The 13,872-nt window shown below is 40.1% G+C and overlaps 2 protein-coding genes and 1 pseudogene across 2 annotated transcripts; 1 reads left to right on the top strand and 2 right to left on the bottom strand.

Moving 5' to 3' along the window:
* The first annotated feature begins 2,666 nt into the window (after positions 1 to 2,666).
* LOC106336669 (probable mitochondrial chaperone BCS1-B) lies at positions 2,667 to 4,121 on the top strand. The gene has a single exon (XM_013775574.1). It carries the CDS (start codon positions 2,697 to 2,699, stop codon positions 4,095 to 4,097), a length of 1,401 nt encoding a protein of 466 aa, XP_013631028.1. The 5' UTR covers positions 2,667 to 2,696; the 3' UTR covers positions 4,098 to 4,121.
* Positions 4,122 to 4,169: 48 nt separating this feature from the next.
* LOC106336670 (xylosyltransferase 1-like) lies at positions 4,170 to 6,338 on the bottom strand. Its single transcript, XM_013775575.1, has 4 exons — positions 5,578 to 6,338; positions 5,423 to 5,498; positions 5,228 to 5,343; positions 4,170 to 4,941 (listed from the first exon to the last, which is right to left on the bottom strand). Exons 1-4 carry the CDS (start codon positions 6,164 to 6,166, stop codon positions 4,427 to 4,429), a joined length of 1,296 nt encoding a protein of 431 aa, XP_013631029.1. The 5' UTR covers positions 6,167 to 6,338; the 3' UTR covers positions 4,170 to 4,426.
* A 3,627-nt stretch (positions 6,339 to 9,965) lies between these two features.
* LOC106338800 lies at positions 9,966 to 12,500 on the bottom strand (annotated as a pseudogene).
* Between the last annotated feature and the right edge of the window lie 1,372 nt (positions 12,501 to 13,872).

Below are 13,872 nucleotides of genomic sequence, written 5' to 3'. Positions count from 1 at the left end.
GTGTTCCTCGGAATTTTCTCGGAATATTCCGAGGCTTTTCCGAGGAAACAGGGTTTGGGGTAACAAAATCTCAAACGTTTTTTTATAAACGGATCGATGGATGGATATATGTCCAAAAACGCATCGATCGATCACTAAGATGGACCAAAGCGTAACAATGTGATCGACCGATTAGATTATTCCATCGATCGGTCGAGAATCTCAAGTGTTCCTCGGAATGTCCTCGGAAAATCTCGAACGGTTTATTATAAACGGATCGATCAATGGATAAATGTCCAAAAACTCATCGATCGATCACTAAGATGGACCAAAGCGTAACAATGTGATCGACCGATTAGATTATTCCATCGATCGGTCGAGAATCTCAAGTGTTGCTCGGAAAATCTCGAACAGTTTTTTATAAACGGATCGATCGATGGATAAATGTCCAAAAACGCATTGATCGATCACTAAGATGGACCAAAGCGTAACAATGTGATCGATCGATTAGATTATCCCATCGATCGATCGAGAATATTAAGTGTTCCTCGGAATTTCCTCGGAATTTTGTAAAATCCCCCAACGGCTCTCCAACGGCTATAATATTTCCTCGGAATTCATCGGTTTTTTCCGAGGAACACATTTTTCCTCGGAATTTCCTCAGAATATTCCGACGGATTGATATTTCCTCGGAATTCCGTCGGTATATTCCAAGGAAACCAAATTTTATGTTTCCTCGGAATTCCCTCGGAAATTCCTCGGGATATTCCGAAGATTTCATTTTCCGTCGGAATGTCCGTCAGAATACCGCTGTTTTCTTGTAGTGTGCGGTGACAGAAGCTATATGTGAACAAGTTGCCTATGGAAATGAAACACTGTATTTTGATTTTGTCACAAGTTTAAACAGATGAATCTATTTTTTTGCTAGATTGTAAATGTCATTAATCAAAATGAAGGTTTGGTTACAAATTTAATCGCAACCAGATTCTGTTCGAGAGCCATTCTAAATCTTAGGGGTCGCAAAAAGTTTAATAAAACCCCCAAAACACAAATAGATTAACTCAAAGCTTGCCAACAATGGTGAACTTTGAAGTTAATAAACATTATAGGACAAGAGACATCAAATTAAACTCCCCACCCAAACGCTTCTTGACTATCAGAGTAACCAGACCATCAAGAGAATAGCTAGAGGCAAGTTCAGTCAAGCACTCACCGAAGTGGCTGAAGCATGCATCGACAGAGGCGGCTGGCTTCCGCTCCAGAGCTCCACTAGAGGAGGAAGAAGCTGACAAACGAGCCCAAGTTAACGCATCAGACGATGAAAATGTAGACCTGAACAACACCGCTGGAAGTGAAAGCACAAGTTACAGTCAAGCGCAGCCGGTAAATAAAGCTCCCCATCCGGCTACACGACACAAAGGATGCGGCGGAGACATCAAGGAGACAAAATAGTTTTGCCGGAGCTTGGGAGCAGGGGAATGAAGTACTGAAGGAGATGTAAAACTCCTTTAAAAACAAGCGACCAAACCGAGTAGAGAAAGCCCATCCTTGAAAGCAGGTGACGCCATCACGGGGGTTGTCCTCAAAACATCAGGAGTCGGCATCGAGAGCAGCAAGGAAAGCCAATCGAACTCTGAAAGGCACGCTATGGTTGACGTGTCTCATGACCTAACGAACAGAGGTCCTCTGAGGGGTGAACCTTAGCACCGCTGTTACTCCAAAGCGGAGAGGAGAAGCTCTGACAAGACCTTGAAAAACGAGTCCTGCTAGACGTACGAGTACAGGCCGACGACGAGAGCAGAGGCGGAGGCAGGTCCTGCTAAACGTACGGGTACAGGCCGACGACGAGAGCAGAGGCGGAAGCAGCGACGCTTCACCATCTTTTCCGGCGAAGGCAAGATCAGATCTGACCTAGATCTGCTCTGATTGAAAGCAGAAACCAAAGATCGAAGGCTCCTTAAGCTCCCTGAGAACTCCTCTCCTCGTTGGTGCTCCAGAGAAGTCACATACTCATGCGACACTCGACTAGATCCACCGAGATTCCAGTGGAAATCCAGCAACACCACACAAGAAGGAGAAGGGTAGGACAAAGAGGCTAAAGAAGAAGGCTAGAACGCATGACCGACTGGGGTCGCGATCGGAGCAAGATAGCTACCGGTCACCAGAAGAAAAAAATGCGGCGGCTGATTTAGGGTTTGTGGAGGATGAGAGGAGAGACTCTAGTTTCTCTCTCTCTTCCAATTTTTATATATTCTTATTATATTTTTTATATAAACAGACAGACGAATCTAAAACGTTTATTTGAGTGGATAAATGGAAACTCAACATTTTAAACGTGTCATACTCCTAATTGAGATCTTGGACGTCTTTTCAAAATACTTTCCGCAGATTTCATCAAACTTTTGAACCGTCCAGATTGAGAACTATAGCCTTTTATAATATACTAGGGTTCTTTCCTATGACTTTATTAGTGTACTAGTCTACTTGGATTATTAAAAGACGACTTACACTTTATTATAAAACAATTTAAAAGACCACATCCGTCAAGAGAGAACTTTTAACTATTGCATGAACTCTGCCGACGATATAATATTAAACAAAACGACCAAACGATATAGACTACTAGCCTCATTTTCTATAAAAGCCCAAGAGCGAGAGTTGGCAAAACAATACAAACAACACAAAGAACAAAAAAGAAAGACATCTTTGGTATAACGATGATGATGATGGGCGATACATTTGGAACTATAGGCTCAAGCATGGCAAGTTTGTTCTTTATTTGGGCAACAGTTCAACAAATCTTCCCTAACCATTTGAAGATTGCCATCAAAGAGTTTCTTTTGTCTTCATTCCAACAACTATGTTTCGCTCAAAGAGTTTCAGATTACTTCACCAACCTCTTCTCTCCTTATGTCGATATCAACTTCCCCGAGAGCGATGAGTACCGTCTCAACCACGCTTTCTCAGCCATCGAGACCTACCTTGAGTCGAAAGCAACCGATAAATCAAAGCACCTCAAAGGAAGCCAGGTGAAGGAGAACAAAGAGTTGGTCTTAAAACGAGACGAGGTGAAAATCAGAGATGAATACAAAGGAGCTAATGTTTGGTGGGAGATTGTGACTGCTTCCGACGAAGAAAGATCTTACAAGCTCACATTTCACCACCGTGCAAGGACTCTTATAACTGATTCATACGTACCATATGTGGTTGAAGAAGGAAAGTTAATTAAAGCCAAGAAACAGCAGACGAGGCTGTTCACTAATAACCCGAGTTCTCAGTGGATTCTTAGCCACAACATGTGGAGATCTATTGAGTTTGAGCATCCAGCGAGTTTTGAGACACTAGCCATGGATCAAGAGAAGAAAGAAGAGATCATGAGTGACCTCACCGCTTTTACCAATGGGAAAGATTATTACAAGAAGATTGGTAAAGCTTGGAAGCGAGGCTACTTGTTATACGGACCACCAGGAACAGGTAAGTCCACCATGATTTCCGCCATGGCAAATTTTTTGAACTATAACATCTATGATCTTGAACTCACGGCTATAAAGAACAACTCGGAGTTGAGGAAACTTCTTACATCGACATCTAGCAAGTCCATTGTTGTGATTGAGGACATAGACTGCTCTGTAGATCTTACCGCTAATAGAACCAAGAAAGAGAGAAACTCAATAGAACAGGATAAAGATGAAAGCTCGGTTACACTCTCTGGACTTTTAAACTTCATTGATGGTATTTGGTCAGCTTGTGGGCAAGAAAGGATTGTTGTGTTCACAACAAACCACTTGGAAAAACTTGACCCAGCTTTGATTAGGAGAGGAAGAATGGATATGCACATTGAGTTGTCTTATTGCACTTATGAAGCTTTCAAGATTCTTGCCAAGAACTACCTGGATCTTGATGATCATCCTTTGTTCAAGAATATCAAGTCTTTGTTGAAGGAGACAGAGATTTCTCCAGCTGATGCTGCAGAGAACTTAATGACCAGAAACCATATAATAGACGTTGATGGATCCTTGAATAATCTGATCAAAGCTTTGGAGGAAAAGAAGAACAGCCAGAGGAGTCAACATGATGAAGACAAGAAGAAAAGCAACAAGTTCAGATTATTTGGTTGATCTCGTGTTTGATGAGCTTAATATTGTTCCTCTTTTCTTAGTGGTTCCACTAAGTTTGCAATGTTCTCTAAGAATAAAAAAGTTCCTATTTGGTGAATTTAGAAGTTGAAAGAGAGTAACTAACTTAAAAGACAGAGTACTACAACAATACATTAACCTTGCGGCTGACTGGCTGTGATGGCACATATGCTTCCAAGAGCCAAAGCATAAACTGTTCAGTATCTTCACTTATATTCTACAATCAGATCACTGAATCACATCTAATCCCAACAAAGCAGGCTGCTAGATTTGATCCCTTTGATGTTCTGCAATGAGATTCACTATAAGATTTACTTGCACTGCTTTGGTCGAAAATTTTCAGGAGATAACAGGGAAGTAACAAGAGTCTCCAGCCGTCTAGCGCCTAGACCAGGCCTTATAACATCGGTATCACCAATAACAGCACAAGGGTCAGTCCCATTTTCATGGCTACCGATGCACCAACCACCAGGTGTAGGCATTCCAGGACCTCTGTTGAGAAGCTCCTCATCAATAGTGTCAAGAACAGGATCTTCTCTTCTGAACTTTCTAGCGAAAGGGGCATTGCTATTGACCATTCTATCCATGTCTGCAAGAGTGAGATGGTGTGGATGCTGCTTAGGCGGATTGTCCCACGCTATGAAGTGCAGGTCGCTGTTTACTGTTGTGTTTTTGAATTCCTCAGCGTTGCAGAGAACTGTGTGGAAATATCCTTCGGGAGAAGAGAGGAAATTTGAGTAGTACATCAAGACGGTACGAGGTAGATTATCCCAACCCCAAATACAGTAGTCTATGAATGGCCGAGACAACGCCATCCAAGCAGAGCCTGTTTCCAAGAACCACATGTTAGTTTAAGAGAGTCAAATTGCTGACAGATTCTGACAAAAAATCTTCTACAGAACAAACATCAACACTCAACTTATTAAAGATCATGACTAATGAGACATGGAGCAATGTGACAATCAAGTTAAGTCTGCAAATCGCTCAAGAGATGAGAAAGTTTTGCCTAGCAATCGTAGCAAAATAATTCAGTGTTGTTCAACTAACTAATCAAAGTACAACCCCAAAGACAAGTAACAAAGTACAGAGATGGTTCTAGAGGGATGCAGCACCTGTGAAGAGCTTGAATGCAGTTGGGATGCTTCGTCTCTGCGTAACCCAAAACACATCAGACTTCTTGTTCAAATACAGCCCAGGATCTATAATCACAGGTTTAGCTCTCTGCGATCTGAAACAACAACAAATCAAAACCTGAGCTTTAAACAGAAAATGTAAAAAACAAAACTTGAAACTCTCTTTTCTCTTACGCTTTCCATCCAATGTTACTAGTATGATCAATGAAGTTCAAATCCCGCGGCAAATGCGAGAATATATGCAACAAATCTGCTTATTACATAAACACCAAACAGAAGTTAAACCGTGTAATGAAAACAAAAGTTTCAAACTTTAATTCATCTCTCACCATCTTGACTCATTAGAGGATAATCCGACGAGCTGAGATTGATGAACCAGTCCCACTCAGCTCCTTCCCTGAGCAAAATCGCCGCCGCGTGAAGCGTATTGGCCACCATCGTCGGCCCACGATACGTGACGAGATTAGCTTTCTCGATCATATGAACATTCCGAAACCTCCGGAACAGGGAGGAGTTTCGAATGTATCCATGGAGATCCTCTCTCTCCTCCTCCGAAGAAGCTCTGTCCAGATGAACAACGTAGCGGTTACTCGGGTGGTAAAGAGCCAGAAGAGTTCGCCGGAGAGACTTCCCGTCGCCGGCGGATCCGGAGATCAAGTAAGCGAATCGAGGGGGAGAAGGGAGGGAAGAGATGGGTTTGGGTTTGATCTTGGACTCGACGAAGGAAGGTGGTTCAGATCCGGTTAGCAAAACGGGTCGGGTGAAAGGGAGGAAACGGGGCCCGGTTGTGAGGAAGAGTAAGAAGAAGAGTGAAGCGAAGAGTGTAGGGAGGAGAATCCACCACCAACTCGTCCTCTCTGGATGATGATGCTTCTGGTGATGCCTCACATTCGAGTAATAGCTTCTCAGCTTCTTCATCGGATCTAATCTATCTAAGGAATGGGTCAATACAATTCAAAGTTGACACATTTTCACCATTTTTTTCTCGGTTACGTTTATATAAACTGGAACTTTTTAGAATTTGGGTTCCTTCTTTTTATATAGAGAATGTGATAAATAATAACGTTACTGGAGAAGAAGATTTAAAGAACTGAGACCATGAGAGAGAGAGTAGGCCTGAGCAAAAAAACTTAAACCCAAGATCCAAACCGAAAACCCGGTCTGTATTCGATCCACTTACTTGTTCGAAAATTGATACGTGTAACGTGTACGGTCTTCCCGATAGTGATCAATAAAGAACAAACGTTCCTTATAAACTATAAATATCTATTTAGTTATATTGATAGATATTGATTGGATTCATTGTAAAAGTATTCGGATTGGATAATGTAGATTGGTTGATAAAAAAAACAAGTGTTATTAATCGAATTTGAAATATGAAGTTTTAAAATACTTGACTCCTTATTAATCGAATTTGAAATATGAAGTTTGATATGAAGTTTTAAAATACTTGACTCTGAACCGGAATAAACCAAACGGAATTTTAAATTAAATTATAAAATATATCTAAATTTGAAGTGTTATTAATCAAAATCAATCCAAATCTATAAACATGAATTATTAAGAAAGATGAACCCGAAAACCCATAAATTCGAAAAACTAATCAGAATTGAACCATCTCGGTGATAGTATGATTTACTACTCTTTTTTTGTGACCTACTACTTGGTCAAGCGCATTGATATATGGTGTTTTTCACATCGTTGTACATACGTTTTCAATTGATTTTCAGCTTTAACTCGTGTCTGTCTAGTCATTTCTGAGTCATTTCAAGTTTGGAATAGGTAAAAGAGTGAAAAGAGGACGCATGAAGAAAAATGCCGTTTTGGAGTGTTTTCACGCGGAACAGCCAAGCTGAGTAGTTCGAAGATTGTTCCCACAACAGAACAAGCCGAGCTACTGTTCCCGACAAATAAGGAAACCTTCAAAATATTTCGGGATCTTACCCTACTTACTCTATTTTCCCTCTAACCTACCAGTGCCTCCATATAAAAAGCTTATCTTATCTACTCTATTTTTCTACGATAGTTTCACAAGACAATTTACATCTTTTTTTGGATTTGAGTTTTTGTAAGGGTGACGGCTTCAACCTTCTCTTCAAGAAGAACATCATTAACTCTAGTTTATTTCTTCTTAATCATATCATGTGTATTTCAGCTTCATATTCTGTTATTCCTTGCAGAATGGTTGAGTAGTCGACTGTTAATCTAGGATGATAGAGTGCATATCGCAACTGAGCATAGATAGGTTATTGTTTGATAAATATTCATTCATTTATTGTTTAATGCTTGCGCTAAACTGATCATCTAGCGTTTTATCCTAGGTTAACTTGTGCATCAAAAGTGTCATAGGTTGCTAGATCTTGTATGAATGGGCATTGTGTCCTTGACCACGCGAAAGTAGATGTCAAGGTGCACTGTGAACAGATCAGACTTGTTTAATAAGGTTCACCATCGGATCTCAGACCAAGCGACATATTAGGCGCTGAGTCTGATCGGTGAAAGGAACAACTACACGATAGTGTGCTGTTCTAACCAAGTGATCTGAGCTCTGGATCGTACTGGATCGAACTTGAATAGTTGCTTGGTTGCGGTTGATCGCACTCGTTACTCACTCTAGATTAGTTCCTTTTAATTTGAATCCATCACTTAAGTTGTTACTTGTCTCTTACGTCACTCTTAAACTCAAAACCCATAATTGTTCTTAGTTTAATATTGAACTCAAAATAATAAAGTGTAAATTGGTCCTCTAGATTGAATCTCAAATATTACAATTACAATTGTTAAACTTGAGAGTAGCAAAAATTCAGTTTTAGTGTATCACGCACATCAGATCCGACCTCTACTAAGTGGGAAAAGAAGAAAAAAAATCTGGAATCACCTTGTGATGAGCCATACAAAAAGCCCATAAGTTTGAAACTTTATGAGTCAACGTGGGACTTTTAATGGTTAACGTATGAATTGAACACAAATAGATTGACTTTAGCAACGACTAGTCTAGTGCTCGGTATTCATTCATTGTTTAGGCCTGTCCATTTCAAACAATAATGAATGGGAGGAGCAGTACCGTGCCTAAGGTGTAAGAAGTTCAAGTCAAATATTATTTTTTAAATTAAAGTTGAAAACTATGAAATGGAATTTAAATTATAAAATAACACTAAAAATATATAGCTACCAATACCAGATAAATTTATAAAAATTAAGAGCTCCAAATTTACTTCTTTTTTTTTTTTAATATCAAAAAGTCGAAGGCAAATGCCTTACTTTTCTTCATTAGACACCGTCTTTGGGAAGAGTCTAGTATACATTTCACAAATCTGCTATATCAAATTACTAATAGCATGTATTTTTTAACGCTTTGTTTTATTAAAACTGATTTAGAACATATTACATCTTTTGAAAAATACAACAGAACTATAACGAGAAACTAGTGGTCATTCCACACTAGAAACTAGCAAAGACAAGCATCACTGATAACACATTAGTGATACCAAACTGATCTTGTTTCAAAAAAAGATATACTATAGGTTTTTATATTACCAATAGCAAGTACGTACTTACTTAGCATTTTTATTTAGATTGATTAAGAAGTAAGTGTTGGATTCGAATTTTGGAAAATTATATTTTGTGAATATTTCCTAACATAATGTTTTTAAAAACATATTTTTGAAAATGTATTTGTATTGGTTAATAACTCTGTTCGATTAATCGCTATGCACCAGCGGATTGTTTGTGAATCAGATTCTGCTCAGCTAAGAATCCTATCCGGAGTTGTATGGAAGTTTCTAATGTGATTGAGCTTCTAGTTCTTTTGATGTAGTCTCCTTTTCTTGGATCTCAAAAGAGAGGAACGATGCTGGTGATAGACTAGCAAAACAATGTATGCTAGAAAAAGAAACTTTTATGGTTGGCACCTAACTTTGGTTGATATTGTTACTATCACCGAGTTCGTTACGATCCACTCATGGAAACTTATAAAAAAAAACCAAGGACAAGAACAAGGGGATCCAGATTCTTCATGAGCAAATTTATTCTTTCAATAAATTTACACTCTTTTGTTCTTAAATATCCTTTGTATTGCATAGTTGTATTCTACCCACAATATCAATTAAATCCACATTTTTCATACGTAATCATCAGTATATCTGTATATACGCTATTTTTAGATTTCTTCTTATACACGTAATATAGAATTTTGTACCCTATTTCTGATTGGTTTTTGAGATCCGTCACATATCACCAGCTTTTCCCTATATTAATAATATAACAGTTGAGTAGGTTTGATTTCTCTGCTCTGCATTTCTTAAACAAGATTCGTTGCCTTTTCCTACGCAAATAGTTTTACCATAGATCTTACTCATTATTGTGTTGTAACTTGTAATTAACGATGTTCTGCTCCTTTAATAGGGGTTTAATGAGTTTCTTCATTATATAATCCCATCTCATTTTTTGTTCTTTTTGATTATTTTTCTTTCTTTTATTCTGAGAATCCCATATGAAAATCAATGGAGGCCCTCTTACATATTTTTTTTTTTTTTTTATTAACCAGGTGTTGATCTTGCGGCCCACCACCTAGGCCCGGCGCCAGCCTTTGTCTGTACCTTCTTACGGGTCCTGGACACGCCTCTCCCTCCCCGCGAGTCGAACCGGTCACCTCCCCTCCCCAAGGAGGTTACCACTGGACTACGAGGTCCTGGGTGCCCTCTTACATATTCGTACATTAGAATAAGCATCTTTGTGAGAGAGCGACTTTCATGGCTGTCAGAGACTCCTCTATTGCATCACATAGCTTGTGAGGATTTGGTATGGTTGTAGAATCAACCCCTATCGAGATCACCATGTTTTCCGCATAACTTAGGAAATGTAGTGTTAATGCCTATGATATACATAAAAGAGAATATTAGTATATGAGAATATAAAGAAAAGTTGAAGTTGATATAATGAGCATATAAATTTCACTTTTCTGCTCCTTGTATACATACGTACATGAGAGTGTCCATAGACGCTTGGAGCAATGTAGGCAATGGGGTAGCCTTGGAAGTTGATTTCATCCGTAGGACCGATCATGTTTGAGATGACCGTCGTCGTGTTCGAAAAAAGTCGTTCGACTAATATTGCACCTACGGACCTACCTACAAATGACAAGTTGTCTACTTAAATTCCTAACAACAATTTTGAGCTCAGTTGATCAATTCAATTCATATACATTTGGTCCAAAATTATTCAAGACGAATTTTGCACTAGAATATATCAAAGGAGCAAGAAGTGAGTTCTTTGTGCGATCCATATTTGATTTAGCCTTCGTTAGATACACCAATGGATCAGTTTCTGAGCTGGTAGATAATGGGAAATAGACAGAGCTGAAGTAGTTTCCCCATCTGCATTTCGAGTCCTTAGCCATCATATCTGCCAATGGTTACATACATGTTTTTGCCTTCTGTCACAATAATTTTGTTTCTTTCAACTCTAGTTGTGTAGGTTTCTAACCTGAATTCCAATGGCTAAGTTCACTAAAACACATGCGCTAAGTCGTATTCGAAAATTGTTTAGATAGCGCGAAAGAGCAGCTTGTGTAACTCCGAGCAGGACATCGTTGATAGTCTAGTAATATACACAAGAAGAATCAGAAAAAGAAGCCAAATATGTACTTATTAGAGCTTTTCCTACGCGGGGAGAAGCACAAGTTTCTCAGCATTATTATATTGAAAAATGAGAAAATGAGGTAAGAAAGACGAATTTTTTAACCTTTTTAGTTACTCAAATGCACTTGCATTTTTTACGGGTTTGATACTTTTCTTTAATTTTATAAAATAATTATATTAAAATAAAATTGTTATTTTAGTTTTTTTTTTCTGTCGTCTACCCATCTAAACTAGATCAAGTGGAGAGCAGACGAGCCGATTCTCCGAAGAGCATCTCCATATGTTCGGGTCTGATCTATATGGGAAAAAGCATAGCCTCTCGTTCTTGCTTCTTTTGCTAGCGCGTCTGCCTGGCCATTCCTACTCCGAGGAATATGAGACAGATTCACATCCTCGAAGTTTTCCTGTAACCTCTGGAACATCTCAATTTCTGTCGCGAATGCTGGCCAATCCACCGGGCTGTTGTCATGTCCACTAAATCTGAGCAGTCCGTTCTCGAACCGTATCGAGGTTATTCCTCTGTCTCGCATACATGAGGCTGCCCAAAGTAAACCTTCCATCTCCGCATGCAAAGCCGAGAGGCTCCGGTTACACGCTCGTAATCCGAAGTACTCTGAGCCCATTTCATCCTTAAGACTCCACCCTAAGCCACTAACGCTGCCATTATTGATCCATGATGCATCAATTTGGCAGGTAGGGATTCGGGGTATCCAAGGGGGCTCTATCTCAACCTCTGTAGTAAGGGGATCATCATGATCCTCATTTGTTTCCTCCTTTGCATTAGCCTTCTTCCAACACTCAGCCTCGAGAGACGCATGTTGGAAAGTAGCCAATGGAGATACGTCTTTACCATTAAAGAGTTTGTCGTTCCTCGCCTTCCAAATGTACCAATAGATCCATGGGAAGGTATCAAATTGTGGTCTCAGCGGAGCCACCTCTTTTCTCTTCCAAAACAGAAAGTTCATGTTTTGGTATATTGATGTACTCGGGAAGTAACCCGAAAGGGACAGATAGTTCGATAAAGCCCAAACCTGTAGAGCAGGAGGGGCATTCAAAAAGAAGATGATTAATCGACTCCACTGGGCCAGCACATCTAGGACAACTCCTATCGGTGCCCAGGTGTCTATACATGAGCCTCGCCACACAACCTGAGATAACCTGCCACAAAAAATGCTTCATCTTACTTGGGGCCTTTATCTTCCACACATGACTCTGTAGGCTCGTGATACTTGGTTCCAAAACCCCTTCCTGTGAAAGACTCAACTTGGTCGTCCGGAGTAGGTCATAGTCGGTCTTAACTGAATAAACTCCTGATTTTGTGTGGTTCCAAACATATCCATCCGGAACACGAGAGCGAGAAATTTTCAGCCCAAGTATCAAAGGATATCATCTGGGTGAAAGAACTCACGTAAAAGCTGTATATCCCACTCCTTGGTATCATTCCTAATAAAGGACTGAACAAGAAGTTGGGGTAGTCTGTATACAATGTGGTCGGCGGCTCTAGGTGGTCGAGCCACTGCATCTGGAACCCAATACTCACTCCAAACCTTCGTATCTTGACCTGTGCCGATCGTTTTCCGTAAGCCAGATATGAGTAGAGGTTTTGCTGCCATGATACTACGCTATCCATATGATGGTGAGTATGTACGTCTATCTTCCAAAGGAGAAGTGTGATTATAGTACCTTCCTTTTAGCACACACGCTAATAAGGAGTTCAGGTAATGAATTAGTCTCCACAATTGTTTTCCAAGAAGCGCTATATTGAAATCATGAAGATCGCGAAAACCTAATCCCCCCAAATCTTTAGGGGTACAGATCTCGTCCCATGCTATCCAATGTAAACCTCTGCTGTTTTGTTTTGAACTCCACCAAAAATTAGACGTTGTGCTCCTTAGTTTATTGGTAATGCCTTGTGGAAGCAAGTAGCACGACATAACAAAAGTCGGGACTGCTTGAGCCACAGACTTGACTTGAACTTCTTTTCCTCCTTTGGAAAGGAGTCTCGATGACCAAGTGTTGACTCGCCCATTGAACTGATCTTGTACAAAGGAGAATACTTTCATCTTTGAGCCACCGATTTGTTCTGGTAATCCAAGATACATCCCCATTCTGAAGAGAAACCTAAGACATGTTTTATATCTTGCTTCCGAGAATACTCCACTCGGTTTCCAAAAAACATCGATGATTTGGACGCATTTAGTCGTTGTCCTGATGCCTTCCCACACTACAAGAAAACAGCAAGGATACTGAGGGAAAAAATCGTCGGAATTTCGTCGGAATAACGTTATTCCGACGACATACCGACGAAACAAGTCCTCGGAAATAATTCCTCGGAATTTCTTCTTTCCTCGGAAATCCCTCGGAATTTTCCGACGGAATTCCGAGGAAACAAATTTCCGAGGAAATTCCGAGGATCACTAGTTTGTCGGAAATCTCCTCGGAATATACTGAGGGAGAACTTCGTCGGGATATTTCCTCGGAAGTTCATCGATCGATGCGTTTTTGGACATATATCCATCGATCGATCCGTTTATAAAAAAACGTTCGGAATATACCGAGGGACATCTTCCTCGGAATATACCGAGGGACACCTTTCCTCGAAATATACCGAGGGACATGTTCCTCGGAATATTCCGAGGAAGATGCCCCTCGGTATATTCCGAACGTTTTTTTATAAACGGATCGATCGATGGATATATGTCCAAAAACGCATCGATCGATGAACTTCCGAGGAAATATCCCGACGAAGTTCTCCCTCAGTATATTCCGAGGAGATTTCCGACAAACTAGTGATCCTCGGAATTTCCTCGGAAATTTGTTTCCTCGGAATTCCGTCGGAAAATTCCGAGGGATTTCCGAGGAAAGAAGAAATTCCGAGGAATTATTTCCGAGGACTTGTTTCGTCGGTATGTCGTCGGAATAACGTTATTCCGACGAAATTCCGACGATTTTTTCCCTCAGTATCCTTGCTGTTTTCTTGTAGTG

The sequence above is a fragment of the Brassica oleracea genome, chromosome C4 (assembly GCF_000695525.1).
Source record: "Brassica oleracea var. oleracea cultivar TO1000 chromosome C4, BOL, whole genome shotgun sequence".
NCBI classification, from domain to species: Eukaryota; Viridiplantae; Streptophyta; class Magnoliopsida; order Brassicales; family Brassicaceae; genus Brassica; species Brassica oleracea.
Note: the sequence above shows the minus strand (reverse complement) of the source record. Positions and strands in the feature narration are given on the sequence as shown.